General features: G+C 41.0%; 1 protein-coding gene across 1 annotated transcript; it reads right to left on the reverse strand.

Annotated features, from left to right (window-relative positions):
* Window positions 1-17086: 17086 nt before the first annotated feature.
* Window positions 17087-20459, reverse strand: six2 (SIX homeobox 2). The gene is made up of 2 exons (XM_022752942.1): window positions 19711-20459; window positions 17087-18119 (listed from the first exon to the last, which is right to left on the reverse strand). The coding sequence occupies exons 1-2, from the start codon at window positions 20268-20270 to the stop codon at window positions 17807-17809; spliced, it is 873 nt and encodes a 290-aa protein (XP_022608663.1). The 5' UTR covers window positions 20271-20459; the 3' UTR covers window positions 17087-17806.
* Between the last annotated feature and the right edge of the window lie 2736 nt (window positions 20460-23195).

Below are 23195 nucleotides of genomic sequence, written 5' to 3' on the forward strand. Positions count from 1 at the left end.
GTTATCGGGTCAGGTCGACACTTTTACAATTTGGTGTGGCTGCAAGCAGGTAAACGTCGTGAAATGTGTGACATTTTGACTTAATGTAATTTCGATTACGCGTGTCCGTTGCGTAAATTGTTGCGTTTTTACCGATGCCAGGCGCCATGCACCTGCTGCTTGTTGTCAACTGATCAACTCCCCCAACCCCACCACACGCGCAGTCTCTCCTACACACACACACACACACACACACACACACACACACACACACACACACACACACACACACACACACACACACACACACACACACACACACACGCGCGCGCGCACTCTCTCTCTCTCTGTCTCTCTCTCTGAGACAAGGGCAGCGTTTGAAAATGTTCTTCTATTAAATTGTAATTTGGAGGTCACACAAGGCAGGAGGCGATGATACAGGATCAGCGGTGTATAAGCTTTCATTATATGTAGGCTTCCGTATATAGGCAGATGGGATCATTCTTCATAGTCAGGTTAGGAGGGGTGTGTGCGTGTGTGTGTGTGTGTGTGTGTATGTGTGGTGGTGGGTGTCAAGAAATACTTCAGTCTAATGCTTATTAGTGTGGACTGCCATTGCACAAGCCTCATCTTTTTAAAACAAGCATAACATGAAAGCAACCCAACTCTGGCTTACTCAAGCGAATACGACCACCCCCCCATCCTCCCACGCGCGCGCGCACACGCACGGCACATATGGTTGCCGTGTGTGTGTGTGTGTGTGTGTGTGTGTGTGTGTGTGTTGGGGTGGGGTGGGAGCCCTTGGTGCAGGCTGTGATCTCTCGCCTTGTGCACACCGAGTGGACAGAGGGCTGAGCAGCTTAAATAGAGCCCGAGCACCTGTGTTTTCTACCGCCGTTCTCAGGCCTTCTTAGCATGGCACGGCACTGTACAGCACTGATGTATGCACCGAGGACCGCGCCGTCAACACACACACACACACACACACACACACACACACACACACACACACACACACACACACACACACACACACACACACACACACACAACATGTGCCAGGAATACAGGGGAAGGATGAGGGAGTTTATCTTCAGCATTAGGCTACACTCAATGATTAAACTGAAATCCGCCATATTGTGGCTTTACTTGCTCCATCTCCATGTTTTGTTTAAAGATTATTATGAAGCAACTTTAACAGCTCTTGCTTGACCAGGCTTAACGATGTAAATAAAGAGTCATATCTTCATGTTATATAGGAGGTTATTTAAAAGTTTATATGCATCGCTGCTACGATCATATTCTTTGCAGAAAAGATAAACTGGCCCAGTAAAAGCCACCACAGCCTTTTCTTCATTCATACTCTGCAGCCTTAACGCGTCTCATCTCTGCTCTCACTCACTTTGTAAGCAATCTCACACGTCTTTACTGGATCTCCGTCCTCCTGTCGGACCTGGTGCGTTTTGGTGACGCGTCACCCTTTTACTCCCCCTTTTCCTTCCATGAATTGGTGATTGTTCCCTGGTCTGATGCTGCTGCTGACGGCTATTGTCTGTCAGCTGGAGCTCCTGCCTGCTCTGATACTGAAAGCACCGGATGAACCTGGACAAGGACACCCGGTCCCACTTTGGACCTATAGGTTTGGGAGGATAATTCATGAAAATCCTGCCCAATTTGTTGCAGGTAGACAATGTAATTAGACCTAATGCCACCTAAGGCCCTTTGCATTTAAGACTGTACATCTATAAAAATAAATAAGTAATTAATTAAATGAATAAAGTGGCATGGGTGGTGTGTATATCTCTGAAAATCAAGTCAAAACGAGATGTGGCATCTCTTCTTGCCTCACTCTCAAACCAAGAGTAGTAAGTAAAACTGTTGGCAGTTACTGAGATTTTGTTTTTAAATACACGTCTCAAAGTGGTGTGTTATTGTTATGTTCAGGGTGCTCATGACGGAGAATATAAGGAAAATGCTAAATATATTAAAATATAATTATTTTATGCGTTTGTTTGTTTGTTTGTTTGTTTGTTTGTTTTGTGTTTTTGTTGTTTTTGATTTTATATGTTTGATTCTATGTGGATGAATAAAACCGGATTAGAGATTTTTTTTTATCTGGGCTAATTACTGTATGTCCTTTAAATGTTTGTTTTTGAACTCGGCTCACAGAGGCTCATATGCTCTACAGCATTAATTCTAAAATATGTATTTCACCATAACCGTTCAGCATATATCACAGTGATTGGCTTAATATGTGACACACCTAAAAAGCCTCGGTTTAGTAAAGCTTGTCTGGTGACACGCCTCCTTTTTGTGCCCATGCACTTAACAAAAGGTCAGGGATTGACTGGGGCCTGGGTGTCCTTATCAATTTAACCTCCATTTACAAAGCCATAGGATGGATTAACCGGGATGCCAGCCTTCCCCAAGCCACAAACAGCCCCGACCAGAGGAAAGTCCACACTATGGGGGTGGGACAGCGGTGGGACAGGCAGGTGCAAAACCGACCAGGCTGAAGGCTGAGCAGAGCCCAGAGTCAAACGTGTTCCTTGACTGCCATCTAGAGGAATCATGTGGAAGAGACACGAGCCCAAAGCATCTTTCCAAACTGTTCCTTTCATATCAAGTGCCTGTGAAATGGAAGGCAAAGAGGTTCAAAATTCAAGGTTGACCTTTGTAGAATTCCAGCTGAAAAGTTCAAGGCTCAGTTCTTTTTTATGTTTTCTGCATTTCATGTACATATTACGTACTTTACACATTTCTCCACAGTTCAGCCTGGTATAGGCTAAAGTGTCTTTTGAAACGTCTGTGTGTTTGAACAATGTTTGACTGCTCAACATGAGTTTGTGCTGATGGAGCCACCAACGTTTGCGGCAGAGTGTTTTGTAAGTGGTTTTACCCCACTAGTGAGAGCACTGTTTGGCTATAATCTACAGCAGAGAGGCAAACTGTCCCATCAGTGCTCCAACTGAAATCCATGGGCCCTCTTCCTCGTGCTCTAGTTGATGTCAGTGTAGGCACGAACATACATATACAGGCTTGCACCACAGGGACAACTGCTGGCCAGTGAAGTCATGGTGAAGTCCCACACACATACACATAGTGTATACACACTGTACAGGGCGCATTCATTAAAGTTTCATTGCTTGAAAGTCAAATGATGTTGGAACACTGAACCAGCTTCTCCATTTAGTGCTAGATCAAGGATTCAGACGCCAGAGAGTGAAATGGAACCCCTGATCCCTGGTTAATTTTTCAAAACTGATACCCTGAGTTTTACTGCGGCCGCCAAGGAGCCAAGTGACTGACTGGTGTGTGTGTGTGTGAGAGAGAGAGAGAAAGATGGTGGAACTTGTGGTGGTGGCGATGAGGGGGGGGGCATAATGGTGTCCGCTGGAGCACGGCCTTTTAGTGTTTAACTCCCCTATTGTGGAGAGCAGGGGCAGAGGGAGGGCGGGGCAGAGAGCATGCAACAGAGAAGGTTTCACTGTAAATGGACAGTAAAATGCTTACGGCAACTAGGCCTGAATCCACCATTAAATCATTGCAGGGGGAGAAGGGTATGCCGGCATGTTACAACATGCCATGAGCGATAACTTTTTCATTTCCCCATTTTGTATCCACTCACATGTCCTAAAACGGTTTCAGCCTGATTTCAGGTTCATATAAGTGTATAAGTAACCATTATCTGGGGTCACTAGAGTTGATTTACAGTCCCACCAGCTCAGGAGATACATCCAACATTCACAGCCTTATTAGACAATAGAGCCTGGAGGTAAAAATGCACTCTGGGAGAAAATGATTGCATCTGTGTATTTTACTCACTTTTTAAAAGCTTGTACATTGTATAAGTCAAAGGGCCCATTGAATATTAATTACAAGATGAATAAATAAACGGTATCCACGTAAACACAGGCAAACAACATGCTGTATTCTGTGGTAATGTTTAAAGAACATACCTGCATACTGTATGAGCAGCCAAATTATAGTCTGCTCATTTTGAATTTTCCATCGTCCACTTCCCTCCTCACATATTCAGCTCCCTTTGTCCATCTGAAAGGTTTTACATGTCGTGGCCGCTCTTGTATGGAGATTAACCATCTGGAAAAATGTGAGAAAGTTTAATGAAATTCCTGTTTCAAATCCACCCTTTGTGATTCATTGTCTATGAGAGCATCTTCTTAAGAGGTTCATGTAAGATGTACCTTGCTAGTTAATAACTGGCTCAGGACTCCAGGGGCCCTCAGCTGAAGCTGGCTGTTTTGTCCGACCACTTTTTCTATTTTTAATAGGTTCCTGTACATGAGTCCGCCGTGCAGCATCTTTAAAGCGCCTCTTTAAAAACGGCCCCTGTCCCGAGGTGGCCTCCAAAACACATGCATTATTGAAGCATGCACCGGCCTTGTCCTCCACACTCCCTTCACTCAGTCCAGTTCAGCAAGCAGCAGCTGCACGGCTCCCATAAGAGCCCGGCGAGGAGGAGGAAAACACCGCCCAAGTGTTCAGAGCTCAGAGACCAGATGTATGACTACAAAGGTGGATGAAAGAGGAGCAGTTACAGGTCAAAACGTCAAATATACCTCACAAGTTCACATGGTTACTGAAGTTTGGATGTTTCTGTTCAGCTCAAGAGTGTCGAGAAGCTATTTAGAGAGGTGATTCCTTCTGGTAGCGTAAATACAATCACACAGAAACATCAGTGAACCAAGAGGACAGATGATATATCACCCATACATTCCTCATAAGGAGTTTAAACATCACAGAGAATTTGAAGAATATCAGACAACAACCATCTAAACTATTCCTTTTGAAGACTTTGAACAACAATCATAAAACAGTTCCCAAAACACATAGTTTTAGGGGTGTCATCCATATACTGTTGTTTTAATCCAACATCAAATGTCTGGCTTTTTCTCAGTATCGCCTTCTCTCTCTCTCTCTCTCACACACACACACACACACACGCACACACGCACACACGCACACTATCAAAATTGAATGCGAGCAGTAGGAGAGAATTGAGAGAGGGCAAAGGGAGAGGTTGAGAGCTGTGTAAATGGTCAATTGGCTTAACTCAGTGGTGTCTGTTCTTGGTGTGACGATGTCAGTGGGCAATGTGCAAATGTGCACTCTTTTGATTTCCCTGATGTAATCCTCTCCAGCATACTGGTGGCCTATAAAGCCCCGAGGAGGAGAGATGAGTGAGATGCTGGATAGTGTTTGTTCTGGGATTAAGATATCACTTCCTCGCGTTCACTTTATTCAAATGTCTCATGCGTGCAGAGCGCCAGAGCAAACACTGTATGTATGAGTCTGAATGCGCACACAGGAACGCGTTCTCACACACTGTATACACACGATCTTTGTGAGGCTGTACTTGTACCGTATTTAGCTGTCTCATTATGTTACACTGCCATCTAGTGACTTACATCCACCTGAAAAAAGCAGGTTTTTACCAGACTGCAAACCCATCTGCGCTGAAACAATTACTCACTCTTACATTACCTTGAATTTTTCCTTTTCAGAATGCAAATGTTTGTAGAAGTTTCACAGAATTCAGCAGAATTTCTCGTGTAACTGAGAAAGAGTAGTAACATGTCATTTCTTAAAATAAAGAGTTGAAGTATTGAAGACAAGGTTGTTAAAGTGAAAATGCCCAAATGAAATGTGCAAATGCAAATGGTTTATTGTGATTTTATCATGAATTGATTTAGTATTTATCATTAGAAATATTTTCAATAGGTTGGAATCAATAATGACATTATATGCTATACGCGAATAGCAAGGAATCAGTCTGTGACACCACAACAAGTCAAATAAAGTAATATACAGTAAAATACCACTTTTTCCTATTTCTGATAGGACCACACGGGATACATGGGAGTGGAATACACTGCCTGTCTATTAAATGAAGCTTCATAGAGTTAATTCAACACAATAACAAATGGACTCCTATATAAACTCTATGAAGAATCTTCACTAAGCTGCTCTGTGCAATCATTGTAATATCCCTCTCCTCTCACAAATACCACCACTGTGCCTTTGAGCAAGGCACCCTCGTTTCAGATTGTGGCCAGAAAAAAACCCCCACCACTTATCTATTAGAAGATGATCAAAATTCCAGGTAAAAGTTGTTATAAATAAATAGGGTCTATACAGTACATCATCAAAGTGTGATGGAACAAATCCATTGTTATGCTCATTGTATACAACAACAGTTTTAAGAATTACATACTGCTATACATTTTTGGAAAGTTACAGAAGCCTGGAATTTTTTCCATCTCTGCCTTGATGTGCTTCATTGTGCAAACACGAGTCATGCAATAATTCAAAAAAATAATGTCTTACTTCAACCACAAGGGGTCATCATGAGCTCAAAGTTGAAAATTTGACTTAATTCATGAAATGACGGAAGATGGAAGTGACAAAAAAAAAAAACACCTGAAAGACAAACAACAGAAGAGCAACAGTATCTGGCATGCTTTCATTAATAATGCATCACATGTAAAACTGCTGTATATACAGTCTATCTTTATACATTCACTCACAGCCTTTCCTTTTGTCTATGCAAGCTGCTGATGGCACTCATGGCTTCCAGATCCATTCCAGTAGTTACACGTGTATGTGACAAGTCAAGTGTACAATAAATTACAAATGGTGTATACAGAAGCTTTAAGGTCACTGACACACACCCCACCTCCTCTCTATGCCTACCTCTCATTGTGTAGTGACATTATACCCGTGGCATGTTTTCTGCATTTCTCACTACGAAATTGCTTTGGCTGAAACCCAGGAGCATTTGAAGTGCAGTGGAGAAGCTAATCAAGCAGCAAGTGAACGGCAACAAAGCAAAAGAGACTTCAAGCAGCTGCCACTGCTGTGGGTGAGAAAAAAAAATAACAACAAGAGGAGTCCACAGCTTGGAAACCAGTCTAGTGTAAGTTATCAGGAAGAAGATGACAGAGGAGCGAGGGGGAGGGATGGGAAACAGATGGAAGGACTGAGAGAAAGAAGGAGCTGTCGCTATTTTTTTGGACATTTTTCACGGTGACTTAACTCAAGTATGAAAACACAAACCGAACAAGAATGTGGATTTGAAAGACATTTATGACTATTGTACTGACATTATATCCACCATTAATAATGTGTCTGCTATCATGTGACCCTTTCCATCATCTTGTCTTTTTTATGCAAACTTTCAGTAACTACATCATAATCTGTCTGCTCTGTATTTGTGCAGGGGAAGTTGTACACATGCAGTTTAAATCCTGCCTGAGCCATCTTTCTTTAATAAACAAAAATTACAAAGCACAAGTGCTCCAGTTGTCCTTGGTGTGGGTGTAAGACTTCGAGATCTCAATACATAATTTGTATTGTTAACATGGTCGACGAGTGCCAGCGTTTGATGCATCTGACCTCAAATACTCGTTTACATTTTTGAAAGCGGTGTGAACTCTACTTTTCATAGCACATGAAGCTTGACTTGGAGTTGAGACATTAAGTGTTCACTTTAAATATGAGCTTTTTAGCACATTATAAGAATGTTTTTATAAAGATAAGATAAATATCATCAAGTTCAATACAGAACAGTAATTACTTACTCATTCAAAAATCATATTCTTGAAATGTGCAACAACAGTATTTCATGGGATTTCCAGTATGGGTTATCAATATTCATCATTGGCACTGACTGTATCTGCAGGCCTGTACCTGATCTTCACTTAAACGTTATCTAGACAGATTAATTTAAATGTATTATAACTATATTATTATAAGTCCTGGTTTAATCGCTTTTTATTATTTTTTTATGATGTTTATCATTTTATTTCAGTTGCAGTTTTCTGTGTTTTAAAATTTGTATTAATGTTAGTTGTAAATAACTCTTATTGGACCACCATGTGCACTGTTAATAAAGGGTGGATGAATAAATGAATGAATTCACTTGTCTATAGAATTTGCTCCATTTATCTCTCTGTATAAACCCGAAGCTGTGTTAATATAGTGTTTTATATTTTCACTTCTTACACTATCCATTACCCATTTATTCCTGTTTATTACTGTTAATCACGGTCTTCTCTACGTCCCTTCTTTACATGTGTGCAGTTACACTCACTGATCACTAGGAGAGAGCAGTGTTTAGCTTAAAACAGGACTTGTCAGTCCCTTCTACTCAGAACTCTGCTGCCTTCCAATAAATTATGGAGAAAACCAAATACTTAACTTTCATCACGTCTGTTCTGAGGTTTTGTTACTCTTTAAACAAATCTACACCACACTAAGTGGAGTGAACACAATGTGGCAGTGTGTGTCTGTACAGTATGTGAGGGGAGGGGTAGGGTTTCATGGGCATCTATGTCTCAGGTCGCTTGGTGTTTATTGTTGTCATAGGATCATATAAAACAGTTCATGTTTATCAAGCAGATGCATTTGTTTATACTCTCCTGCCTTTTTTCCCTCCATTTACAGATTGGTTGCTATGGTTACAACCTTCCCATATCAGGTGCAGGTAATGCATGCAAGAGGCCACAACCCACAAGTGCCCACCTAACTGTGAGGGGTATTAAAGTTGTAATCTACAAATGAAATGTTTTTTTCAACACAATGCCAACGTTAACGCATGCTCGCACACACACACACACACACACACACACACACACACACACACACACACACACACACACACACACACCCACCCTGCTGAGTGCTGAGTCAACAGTCTGGCAGGTTGAACCCGTTGGTGTGTTTAGCTGGAAACAGATGAACCTGCACTGTACACACTAAGATAGACAGGCTTACTGTGGACAATCAACACTTATACTGATAATCTAAATTAGAAGGAATTTCTCTTCACCCACTGCTGAACTGGAGCAGACAAGCCCAGAGCAGGATGTGAGTGAGTTCTATAACCGTTCATTCCCTTAAACAACAAATACAGGTTAAATAAAGTTGTGTAATGGTGCACAAAGTTCAAGGTTTAACGAACCAGACGAAGATTATTTTCTCTCTGTCGTTATTATATTAGTATTGTCACCTTTTTCTATGAAGTATTTAGGAAAATATTTAGAACAAGAAAACTTAATTAAATTAAGTTCACAATGCAATGCAAAGAACACAATGACAACACACAAAGACATAAAGCTAAATGAAACAGGAAAGCCAAGATTGTGCTGTAACTTAAATATCTGCAAGCTGCGTTAACAATGTGCAGAGTTTATGCAAAATAAGGAAGTCAGACATCACATATATGATATATATGTATGTACATATCATATACTGTATATAGCTGGAATACAATCATTTTGCAAGAAAAAAGATAGATTTTTATTTAAGAATGGTATTACTTCTGACACAAATTTATTTATCCTGTTATTTGTCCTATCGAAGACGCCTTCCTAATGAGCCTTATTTATCGTGATAACATGCACAACTTGTCAACTATTGATGACTAAGCTTTTCACAGGACTGCTCAATACCTCGCCACCACACTGGCACCACACCTTTAAGTTTCTTTAAACATAAATTAAACAAGGCAAACATCAGCAACTGATGAGCGACAGAGAAACGTGATGAGTCATTGAACCTAATCAATGGAGTCTATAAAGCAGAACTGCCAACGTTACACAGTCTCACAGTCTATTGGTGGAATTTGTGTTGTAATAACATTTTGAGGTTAACAAAAGTGTTTCTTGAACCACAAACTGTAGTTTGTGTAGTTCCATTGAGAGAAGCTCTCATCTCACAGAATAGAAATGTATATTTAATAATGTATATAATAATATATCTGAAATATGTTGTCATAATGACAACAATAGCATTAAATCAATGAAGTGGTGACCACCAAGGTTAGAACCAACCAACCAATAAATATATCAAAAAGTGAAAAAACAAAACTGCTGCTTCACAGATTTTACATCTTCATGTGTATATGTTACTGTAATATCAGATACTACTAACAGTAATGAAAGGGTGACTAAACTGATGAATGGACTAGTTTCACAATAATTTATCTGGGTGTCACTCTGTACTGCTAGTTGATATAACATCAAGTAAAAGTCTAGATAGGCTGCATGTGAAATACAGCGCACTATGAAAATCTTGTGCATGATTTAACCTGCCCTTTGGCGTTCAGAGTGAGCACCCAGTGAAAGCATAAAGAATGGTGTAGTTAATCTTTATGGTGGACAGATTTAATGGAACGGTGTCAAGTGACAATAGCTGGAAAAGCCATCGGAGTGAACCTAATGCGATCAGAATAGCCCGTGTCTGTCTCCCATCTAGGAATTTACAGTAGGGGAGAAAGCCCAGGTGAGCCTTTCCTAACCCCAAGTGCCCCCCCACCCCCACCCCCACCCCCACCCCTCCCATCCACACACACACACAAGTGTACAAACACACACTCACAGATACGAGAACCCTTTCCTCTTCGCCTTTTACACCGACACACGCTCAAACACACACACTCACACACTCACGCTGTAGGCTCCTAAAAATCTCTGTAGCTTTCACTGCAAAACTTTACTTCAAAACGCCTCTATTTAGCAGCATATAAACACTTGGTTGTAAGAAAAACTAAGTGTTAATTAATGTATCTGTCAACAGCTATAACTCCTCCTGTGGGCACCAGTAACCACTTTGGTTTGGTGGATAAACAGATTATGAATTAAATGAAAATATAGTAAAATATGTCTATAAAAAAATATGTCTTCACAGGAGAATTTATAATTGCTCACACATACTGTCCTTTGATAAACACTTTAAAATGTCCTTATGTCTGTGTACAACTACATTAAAGTGTGTTCTGAACCATGTATTGACTATTTGTAGGGCCTATGTAAAGTCTGAATAGTAAAGTGTTACGTGTAAAGGGTTTTAATTGTTGTACTGTTTAAATTAAACGTGTATAACTGAAGCCAAAGAAGCTCAATGTTTCACTCTAACTGAACTCTTCATTTGTTGATATGTCTCTCCCCGTCTCAGGACTCGGTCTGCCAGGTGACCTTTCACTCGAGCAAAGGGCACCCGCAGTGTGCTTATGTGTGTGTGTGAGAGTGTGTGTTTTGTAACCGTACGCGTCCAGCACACGGGGAGTGCATTAATGCTCATACTCCCCTGGCCATCCCTCTCTCTCTCTCTCTCTCCCGCTCCCTCTCTCTCTCTTTTTTGACCGTAACACTACACCATGCACCCCCACCCCAACCCACCCTCCCCGCCTCCTCCTCTTCGCTCCCCAAACCCCCTACTGTTTTATCCTGTTTTATGGGACACACCTGATACACCAAAAAATGCATAATGGCTGAGGAGAGGCTGAAATCAATGTGCTCATCAATAAACATACCACTGTGTTTGACCTCCAAGTGCCGTAAAATTAAATAGAAACCAAAAGAAGAGGCTTTACATGTCAGACTTCCTTGTGTTCTGAGAGCAAAATGTTTGGAGTATTTCCAACCAAACTGTGACCATTCACTATTTTGTCAATGGTTGTTTTTTATTTGTAGTACTGTTATTTACAATATGGTTCACAATATACATTAGTCATAGACCAATCAAATCATTAAAGGCCATATTCAGGACTAAAGAAATTACATTTATTCTTTACTAATAAAATACTTCAAAGGATTTAGTTTGTCCCAGCTGATCATAATTGAACATGTGCAATACTTTATTTACAAAAATGACTGATTCAAACAACCATGAAGAACATCAGAAAACATGGATATCTTTGATTTTGTTATAGTACTGGTTGATGCATTACTGTGAAATACCTGCCAGTTAGTCTTGGAGTGATTACAGGCTCCTAATCTGTGTTATAAATTTTCACCTGGCAGACCAGGTCCTGAGACAACCTGTGTTTTAAATTTTGGTGCTGAGGCTTGGATTGGCTTTGGCTTCAAAGTTTATATTTTACTCCAACGTCGGCTTGTGTCTGAGCTTTCCCTCAAATATGGGGTTGATTTTGGGTGAGGCTCTAAGAAGGAAGATTTGTGTAACACAAACCACCTTCGTAGTACTGATGAACTTTGATTTTATTCTTCTTTCTGTCTGGGTGTTCTTCGTAGTTCTTGGCTTGCACATGTGCACAGTTTCATCTGTTCATGTATGCCTGTAAACACTGGCCCTATCCTGCCTGTCAGTATGACTGTATCAGCCAAAACCAGACGGTCTGTGAGCCATTTTCAGTTATATCTGGATCCACGATATATTTATATCCAGCCCAAAACCCCCTCGGCTCAGAAGGCATTTTACACCATCCTTTGGGGAATTTTGTTTATACACGAATCACCTAAACATTATTTTCATAAATTAAGAATTTGGATTTTATGTCATTAATGCAAATATGAATTGGTGTGTAATAGAAAAACACAAAAACAAATATATAGTATATATAATGTATAATGTATATATATAATGTTTGATGCTAAAAATCACAACTTTGTTTGGTAAAATTATTAAAAGTAGAAGTTAAATTCGGTTTATTTTGATATTTTCCCTTTCAGAGCAACCTGTTTACTGTCCAGCTTCTCCTCCTCCTGGCAATGCAGTTGCAGTTCTTACATTATCCACTCATGGTTTTTACATTATCAAAGAGGAATTTCAGTATTAAACATGTTATTCTCATTCCATATGATAGTTTCATCTGTGTTTATGAACAGTCTGTTGTTAGGGCCAGAGGAGAGGGAATAGTTTGTTCTTCTCACTAACTGTTAACTGAAGTTGATGTACAGTTGAGATCCAGTAAAAGTTAATATGATTAGCACATTGGACTTGTTATGTGACACATTAAAATATGTTTTTTTTTTAAACATAGAAGCTCAGACTGTCATTTAAAACTAGGACAAATGAAGGTTTAAATAAATTGGTACAAACCTTTTTGTATTGCTGTGGAAGCCACACAGTGAAAAGTGAGCATTTAATGATAGTGACAGTGCAACCAGTTGATGTCCCTCTCTGTCATCTGACTCAGTTTCCACTTTGCAGTCACAGTATATGAGTGATGTTAATCCCAGCTGTCTCGCTAACTTGTCGCAGCCACAGACCTTTTTAAGCAACAAGTGGTGTGAATCATTAACTGTTCACACTCGGAGCCATGGTGCCGTTGAACTTCTATTGTTGCAGCCAGTCAATCTTTAGGTTTTGACAGTTGACCGAGACAATGACTGGAGTCAGAGCTCGGTCAGTTGCTGCACATTTAGTCTGTAAGATCATTCGGATTGTCTTAAGACCGGTGGATTTCATCTTTAAACTGGGACAGTGGTTTGACAAACCATCCGTGAGCCACAGGACCTGAGTTTAAGCCTCTCTGTTCTGCTGAAGTTTCCTTGAGCAAAAATAGTGAATCTCCTCCAGCTCTGAGGCTGCTGCTATAAAAGTCTGACCTCTGACCTCCCTGAGTGGGGTCTAAGTGAAAAGAGAATTTCCCCACTGGGACCAATAATGTGTCACATTATAACTATCATCACTGTACCTGACAGTGTTAACATCACTTGACAAAGAGTCCCAGGTTAAATGAGGATCTGATACTTATCATATCAGGCTGCTGGGTGAAAACATAGTAGGCCTGTCCTGTGTTGGTGGTTTCTGTGAATCAAATAAGTTTAAAGATCTTTGGGTCTGTGCATTCACTGAGCTGAGGGTTCATAACCCCCCAAAGAGATTATTTTGGACAATGCCAGAAAATGCATTAAAAAAAAGATTAAAAAATCACTTCTAGGTGTGCTACTCTCTTATATGCAGTTGGTCAGGTAATGCAGTTTATGTGTCTAGTGTGAAAATGAAGCAGAGCATCATTACCACGTGTTCATCAATACACTCTCTTATATAAAAACTCAGTTCATGACGAATTTTAAACACCAATCTAAGTTTTAAATGAGACAGTTTCCTCTCAGTCTATACTGTCCTATCCACTCTCCTCTTTCTGTTCAAATGAAGGAACAGGTAGATATCCCAGTCTGCAGCTTTTTGCAATAATGTGGATAAAAGTAATAACTCTTCAATTTGCTAAGGATGTCAACAGAAACCCCCCTCCCTGAAAAATCCAAGCATCGTAGGCCAATACCGAGTTATATTACTCAGAAACGCTCAACGCTCAAATGACGTTTCTGTAAGATCCGGACAGAATCCTTGATATAATATGACAATATAAACTTAATGTCTACATGTGGCTGAACTGTTTTTCTTTACTTCTTGTTCTCAGGTTAATGAGTGAACGACAGGACAACTCCAAATAATTATCGCAATAATTATTAAAAAGAAAAAGTACAAAATAAATCAATTAGAAAAAAGAAAACTTCTGTCGTTGTCAGGTCCGTTTATTAAATTCTAAAAAAAAATTGAAATTTTAAAATTTAATTTTCTCAGCCTGACCTAATACGAAAATTGGGGGGATTCATTTTGCTGCTATTTTTGCAATAAAAATAATGGCAAATTTATATTTTTTAAATTAAAAGTTATTGTCATTTAGTTATTAAAATAGCGTAATAAAATGCATAAAAATGTAAAAAAAAAAATAAAAAAAAAGTAATAACAATATACGGATACATATGCCTAACATCTGTATTCAATATAAAATCATGCATTTTGTGCTAATGATTGCGCGGTGATGGAATTATGACAGTCCTGGAACAAAAACAGATCTCAGGTCAGAACAGCTCGTATAATCTGTTTTCTTGATAATCTATAAAAATGAATGGATGTCATCTTGACAAAGCCACGATTCAACATTCTCTCCTGATTGCTTCATGATTTTCGTCCCGGGGCAAAGTGGGACTGACTCCTGCTACAAGATTGTTTGCCTCAACACTTGACGTTTAATATCCGCAACATCCTCGCCCCGTGGTGAATTGACGGGCGATTAAAAAGACTGCATGAATTTGAGCGAGAAACCACGACGAGTTCGCACCTGTCTAACTGTTTATCCTGACTCCTCTGCTGCTTTCTGAGACGGTCATTATTCCCAGAAGACAGACTGGCAGAATCCAACCAGCGTTTATAACCAGTGCGCGCCTTGTTAGGCCTTTTCTTCAACACTGGCGGATTTTCCCTAACATCTCCTGCCCAAAAAACGTTTAATAGCCACTCCCCCCCCCCCTCCTTGGGCACACATGGCGCACTCACAATGCCAGTTCAAGTTCCCATTTCAAGCCTTATGGGAAACAAGAGAGAGTGAAAGTACGAGGAGACGAAAATCACAGCTCTTTGTGGGGTTACAGAGTTGGTTTGGTGAGAGACCAACTATTCCGTGTTATGTCTCCTCACAAGCCGCTGTTATAGGCTTGTTTTGAGTAGACCCATATGCACTCAAGTCCTCGTTAATTATAAAGTGTGGGCTTTGAGCTGCATGTGTAATTGACCTTCATGCGCCAGGAGCTGTAGCCTACACAACAAGGTGCGACTGATCCTTCGCATTCACAGTCAGGAGGGGTGAGACAGTTTGCGTGCACTTTTCATATTTACCCTCCCATTAGAGCCGCCCGGGCCTATAAGATCATTTATTACTCCACCATAATATTCCTTTGCTGTTGTTTGACGTTTCAAAAGAAAATCCTTCTCCACCAATTTAAACAAAACAACATCCAGTAAACTAATATGCTGACATAACACATCTTTAAAGTCATTATCATTGTGAGTTATGGTTTCTAATTATGCATATTTGCTGTTTTCCCCAAATAGGTGGAGGGAGGGGTGGGGTGGAGGGGTGGGTAGGCGGGGGGGGGGGGGGGGGGGGTTACACGGGCTGTTCAAACAGAAGTGTCTTCTTTTCAACGCCCGTTTCCAGTTCTGTGTTTTTTTTTTTTCTCTCTCTCTGCCAAAGACTACGGCACTTTTGTTCTCCTCGGCCGAACGCGGGGAGATAAGGTGTCATCACTTGAACATCAAGGTTCCCGGTTGGAAAAGCACGTCTACATTTCGCCCAGCTTTGCCTGTAACGGCCACACGCCACATGCTTCAGTCTCTTGACTGGTGTTGTTTTTACAAAGTACTGCTCTGAGTGTCGAGATTTGTCTCTCATTTTGTCATTTTAACATCATGACTTAGGTGAACTTTGACCTTACGTCGGCGATCATCATTAAAAAAAAAAACCCTCTTTTAAAGAAAATGAAAGTCGGACACGCACTAATCCAACTTGTATTTAAAACACTCTCTTTGAACAGATCTATTTACTAATACTGAAATATATTCCCTACATTTAAAAAGGCCAGTACATCGGTGTGTATTTTCTTCCTCCACAAGCCTGGAAATAACTTGGGGAATAGAGAGAAACAGATAGTCATATCCACCTTAACAACTTCCCTTGCAGCATTTATGATTAGATGGTTTATAATCCCGGGATATCAACCCGTGCACGCCGGCAGACTGCCCACACATAAAGCACAATATCCCCTTTCCTAGAGCAGGCATATGTGTCAAAGGCTAAGAGCTCCAGAGTTTTTGTAATGCTATCTGATTATACATTTCCCTGACGTTATGAAGGAACTGGTGGTTCCGTGCGCACTCATAAAACAGATGAAATATAACCAGCTTCGCCACAGCTGAAAATTATAGTTTGGGTATATTTTTATATTTGCATTTCTGCAATCAATGTGAAAATAGAATTAGACCTAATCATTAAAAATCCTCAATTAAAAGTGCAAATGAATCTTTTGAAAATGCGCACACTTTATCCAGTAAACAAACATCCTGAGATGGTGTAAAGATTGATATTAGTCGCTTATAATGTGGGAATATTTGCTTTGTTTAAATCTTTTTTAAAGTGTCACCCAGTTTAAAAATAGAAAAACGAGGAGATAAAGTCTATAAACGAAAAATGTCAAGAATAATTCAGAATCAAAGAAATCCTCGATTTTAATCCATGTAGTTCTTTTTCTTTTATTGTAAAGGGTATATGAAACTATAGGTGAATCGTTTTATGTTTCATCATTTATCGCAAAGTTTACATGCAGTCTCTTTCCAAATGAAAATGCAAATAATAATAATAATAATAATAATAATAATATCAAGAGATTAAGATATTGCATCTTATCATGGCTCTTATAAGACACTTGAGAAGATCATACCCCATCACCCCCACCCCACCCCACTCAAAACGAAAAATAAAAGTTAATTGCTTATGGCTCTCTTGGAAAACCCTATGTAAACAAAAAGGCGATGGTGTACCTTTAACTCGGTGCCTATAGAGTCTGTTGATAAATCTAAAACCCTAAAATAACAACGGTAATTGTAACAAGAATTAAGACATTTTATTGTTATTGTTTTCAACAATATAACATGTTACGTTATTACATTCCGGTAAAATACTTTTTTCTTTTTTTCTTCTTTCTTTCTTACTTTCTTTTTTTTTCTAAAACGACCTAGATCCACCTCACCTTTCATCTGCACCAACCACTGCAAAAATGATCCGTCTTAACAAGTCACATAATCTCAAATCTATTCACCGTTCGCGTTATATTGTCCTCAAGTGAATATGAGAGAATCGAAGAGAAATATGCCAATAAAAAAGATGGCGACTGTTATAAGTTGGTCTATATTTTGAAAATATCTTAAGTGCTCTGCTTTGACACTTGTTTCTAGAAAATCCTCGAAACAAGATGAAGTTTAATCTGGGGAGAGATGGAGGTGCTGCGTTCACTCGCAGGGTTTTCCCACTTGCTTAAAAAGTTTAAAGGTTGAAAATGAGACTAAATGATTTGTTACGGTGGCTGTTTTCGCAGTGTCCCAGTCTGTCTGCCTTGTACCTTGCAAGTGCTCAAAGCTCGTCTCACGCCACCTTGAAAATTACTTTTCCAAAAAACAAAACAAAACGGTACTCTCTGTCCCCTCGGTGCCGTTTTTTTTAAGAGCCAAGGTCCACTAGATTAGAAGACATAGGGTTCAGTATGGTGTCATGGTGCAATGAGTGGTGATGGTGCACCGAGTCTGCACCGCTCGGTACCGGGATGGCACTGGGTCCCGGAGGGGGCGCGAGGCCGTGCAGGGACGGTAAACCGGTGTTTGAGCCGAGGAGCAGAGCCGGGCTCGGAGACGTGTGATCCGGTGTCCCCGAGGGTGTTTTATCGTCATCCGAGCTCCCCAATAGAGTTTTATTTCCATTCATGGAAGAAGTCAATGGGTTGTGACTATTGCTGTTGGAGTTCTCGTTGTTTTCTCTGCGAACAGAAACACAATCACATGTTAGTCTGGTCACAGTGCAGACAAACTGATGTACACGCGCACACACACACACGCATGCACGCACGCACGCACGCACACACACACACGCACACACACGCGTGCGCTAACTACAGTAAGGAAGGAGAATGTCTAAGCAATGTGATCAAGTTGTGTCACTTTTTCAAACTAGCTAGAGTCGAGATGAATAACACTTAATAAAAACTAGAAGCTAAAAGTGAGTGAAACTGTAAGTAAACAAATAATAACAAATTAACATTGTTTGAAAAAAACCGTAACAGACGTACACACACACACACACACACACACACACACACACACTCAGCAAAAATAGTGTTATCCATGCTACTGTGTGCACTGGGATGTTAATTAGCGTGCGCCATATTTACAATAGCCACAATAAGCCTCATTAAAGTATAAATGCTTAGTCTGCTGATTTATTAATGCATCAATCAGTAACGCATTCATGCGCAAGTGTACCAAGGTGCAAACAATTAGGAAGTCATTGAAATAATTAGAGGCTATCGCTCAGTTAACCACAGCGGTGCACAGAGTTACAGTAAATGGCCGTAATGGTGAGCTGTGACTGAAAACAATTAATCTATTAGTCTGTTGAGTCTGCATTAAAAAAATTGCGTTTATGGCAAATGAATCAAACCAGAGGGACTTGTGATTAAAAACGCCTATCACAGTGGGTGAGAGGGGCTTTAGACGGCTGCATAAATGACAGGTCTAATTATTGCAAAACGTGTGTACGTTGCGTATGGTATAGTTCATATGTTTGCAGTGGTGAGTAAGGCTTTTCTGAGTGGGAGGACATGATTTACGTGGAGCTTTCAGCCCGAATTAGTGGCCAGAGGGTGAAAGAAGACACCAACCCGGCGAACACCTGACTAAAACACGTCTCCCAGACCTCTCTGAGCGCCTGCCAGTGTAATTTCCAAACTTTGAAATGTACAAACGACTCCGAAAGAAATGTCAGCCGGGCTGATATGGAGGACACACAGCCGGCCGCACCAATTACACCCCAAAACAACTTTTAAACGTGTTCTGAGATGTTTTCCCTCCATATCTACTCTCTGCAGTTTCTGGAGGGTTAAAGTATTCCTCGTCTGATCTTAACGTGAAAGTCAAATTTCATGTTATAATAAGTGTGATTACTAAAACATAAAAGTGGGGTGAATGCAGCTTTTATAACCTTGTAATTTACCCGACAACAAGCCTTTAATTTTCTGCAGTTGAACTTTTACGCACGGCCTTCACAATTATCACAAGTTTACTAAAGATGAAAGTCTTAGAAAGTAGCTGCTTCTAATATTATTTGCCACAAATATACACAGATGACTGGGGAGAACTGAGGCGATTAGTCAAGAACTGAAAATATATTATTACTTGGTCAAAGCCATAAAATGCCAGAAATTATATTGCACACAAGCGCACAGTGTTTGTTTGTGACTCAGCAACATTTTTGTATTAAATAGGACTTCTGGCTTTTTTTGCTTGATGTCATAATAATAAAAAAGAACAAGATTAAACTGGTCTGAGAAATGTTGAAATGTTTGCTCTTACCTTTCCTTTGCCTCCGCTGCTCGGTCTCTCTGCCGTCGGTTTTTGAACCAGTTGCTGACCTGCGTGGTGGTGAGTCCCGTGGCCTCGGCCAGCTCTCTTTTCTCCCGCGGAGATGGATACGGATTGTGGGTGTACCACTCTCGGAGGACGCTCCGGCTCTTCTCCTTGAAGCAGTAGCTCGTCTCTTCTCCGTCCCAGATAGAGCGGGGCAGGGGGAACTTTCTCCTGACGCGGTACTTCCCCACGGCGCCGAGCGGGCGGCCTCTCAGCTTCTCTGCCTCGATGTAGTGCGCCTTGAGCCACAGCTGCTGCAGCTTCGGGTGGTTGTGCGGCGAAAACTGGTGGCTCTCCAGAATCTTGTAGAGCTCTCGGAAGTTCCCCCGGTGGAAAGCGACTACGGCTTTCGCTTTGAGGACGCTCTCATTTTTGTGGAGGTGTTCGCACGCCGGGAGGGACCAAAGGAAGCGTCCCAGCCGCTCGATGTTCCCCCCTTGTTGGAGGACTTCGCAGACACACGCCACTTGTTCCTGCGTAAAACCAAACGTCGGAAGCATGGACATGGCGACAACGTAAACCAATACAGATTATATTGTGCCTTACTTCCACGTCTCTCCTCTCAGTCTCACATGAAATCAAAACGCATTAAGTCCATAAGCGACAAAAAGGTCCCCAAAAGATCAGACTAAAACTTCAACTGACCACGGTGAGGTAATATCCAACTGCGTACTGAGGAATAAACTCAAGTCCATTCAGCCATGCAAAACCCCAGGCGACAACTCCTCATAAAGTTAGTGAGAAAGAGAGAAAGTTGCTACTCCTTCCACCGTCCTCCTCCACCTTTTCTTTGCCGTTTCAACATAACCTACTCCCGGAGACCGGGCTCGCTGGCTCGTTTTAATAATATTATTCTAAGCTGGCAAGAGAAGCGATTATATGAACTCTGATTGGTCGGTTATTTGACCCGGGGATGGTGAGGATAAGACAATAGCCTTAGTCAAATTATTTGCCATGGTTACGCTGTCACTCAAAGTAACCTGATATGCTTTGAGGTGGCTCCCTGGCAAAGTCAACCCGATTGTTCCCTTCACGAGCAGCCCGCCTACCAATAGAAATATTGCTCAGATTTTTCGTCTAAAACAGTTTTTTTTTTCTTTCCCGTCACGTTGACAGACACCTCGGGCAGCCAAAGAGCGCAGAGCTGGGGGAGTGTGGAGACGGAGAGCAGCGCTGATCCAGCAGCTGGGGGAAGGATGGCGCCAGAGCGCACAGAGCCTGCTGCAGTACGTCTTCATGGCCTCTGGCAGCTCTCACATATCAATCAAGATTTCCACAACGCCCGGAAACTTTAAAGTTAGTTGCGTTCATCATTTCATACGAGAGAAGTAGCCGTCAACTGCCGACAGCGAGTGACGTAGCGTTTAATGAAAAGCTCGCAAAAATACCTGACCTGCTTCTGGAGGCTGCCGTGACGCAAACAATACAATAAATATAAACAAAAATAAATTAGGGCAGCGTTAATGTTTTCGACCTCCAGTCTATATAGATACATTTTATCTGCGTTCATTTGAAGTTGTAAAAACTGTAATAGTTATTTGTAAACAGGAATACTTGTAAAGTGGTTTTTCAGGTAATTGGAAATACTCGTTTCACACCAACTACTGTAACTGTAATAATAATAATAATAATAATAATAATAATAATGATAATAAAAAAACGGTTGACCTTCAAAAAAGTCCAGACAGCTATAGATTTGGAAAACACTTAAAATATTGATAACTTTACCTGCACTGCACTGTACAGCCAACAGACATGTGCGCTATAATATTCACAAAGGAGCTGTGAGTGCGTCTGGTAACTGGTTTAGATTAAGTTTATAACTAATTAAAGGATTTTTAAGATCTAATCTGGTCTAAATATTATCTTTCTGCGTGACGTTGCTCTAAAGTTGATTATAATTTAAATTTAATTCAATTCATGTGACAGCAAAGATGATGAATATCTAAATGAGGGGTGAGGCAGTGACTGCAGGAGCGCACAGAATGGCGAACAATCTGAAGGTGTCCAGTGGTGAAATGAAGAGTTCGTGTGTGCTGTGCAGTTTGCTGGACAGAGAGCAGAGGAGGAGAGTCTGCCGGGCAACAGGAGAGAAGAAAAACGGCATCAACCAGCAGCACACCGGTGAGAGAAAAAATTCCGTTTGTATGTAAGTCATCTGGCTGACACGGTTTAGTGCAGCTGAGGAGGAAGATGAAGTCAGAGATCATCAGGATCACAAGCAGGATTAGAAGATAAAAGTTGAGGACAATCCCTGCGGAATCATTTCAACATGATGATAATGACTGGGAGAAACAAAGGGGAGAGGTGTAGGAAAGAGTGAGCGTGAGGAGACTTGGTGAATCACTGAGGAGAGAGTGATGCGATACTTGTTGCAATGATGAGTTTTCACCTGGTGACAGACCGCTCTGCTCTCCAGACTGCAGACAGAGAAGTGGCAGAAAATGTGTGTCACAGTCGTTTGATTTTGTTGTGGTGTTGTGGCTGTTCCGTCAGGTGCACGGAGACGTGTGTCACGCGGACCGGGCATGTGTGTTATTGACTGTTGGGCCAAAGATTGACCAGTTAGTAGATTTCTATCGCCTCACCATGGGACCTCTTCATTAGAGACACGACTGTCAGTTACACCCACACTCAGTATCACATCACTCGACACTGCTGCCTCAAACCACACACACACACACACACACACACACACACACACACACACACACACACACACACACACACACACACACACACACACACACACACACACATCACACACACACACACACACACACACACACACACACTCTCCGCCGGAGTTAGGCTGTGGACTAAAAGAAAAAACTCCAACATGTTCCACTTCAGAGAGAAAAAGAGAAAGAGAGAAAAAATTAAGCTTTCATTATTATTTTTATTACAGGGCTATTATTATGATTATTATTATTGGTATTTGTTAGGTATGATAGGTATATCTCAGACCTTAATTTTATATTTTCAAAAAAGAAGTTGCAAATAAAGACCAGCAGCTCATGTCAAGTCCCAGTAAGGAGCTACCTCAAATCTCAGGTGTGTATAAAAGAGATTTCGGTCACCGGCTGATGTCAGAATCGGTTTCGCTCAGATCACAGCTTCACTTTTGCTCCAGAGCAACTGTATATAGGCCTGATAGCGAAGAGCTATTTCATCTAAGTCGCGGCGGTTTAAAATGAATTATTGGCGTAATTATGAAGTTAGTTTATCACAGGAGATGAGGAGTCCTGTAAGAGGAGCCTGATCCCTGTTTCCGTGTTGTGTTCTCCCTCTCTTTAATAAATTGACTTGGGTTTCGCCTGAAGCGCAGTTCTCAGTGAGTATTAGGGCATTAGGCTGACTGATGGTAATCGTCAGGGGACCGGGGCTCGGCTGAAATGGATAGTGAGAAAAACAAGGAAGCAATTTAACCT

The sequence above is a fragment of the Seriola dumerili genome, unplaced genomic scaffold, assembly GCF_002260705.1.
Source record: "Seriola dumerili isolate Sdu_G_001 unplaced genomic scaffold, Sdu_1.0 BDQW01000187.1, whole genome shotgun sequence".
NCBI lineage: Eukaryota > Metazoa > Chordata > Actinopteri > Carangiformes > Carangidae > Seriola > Seriola dumerili.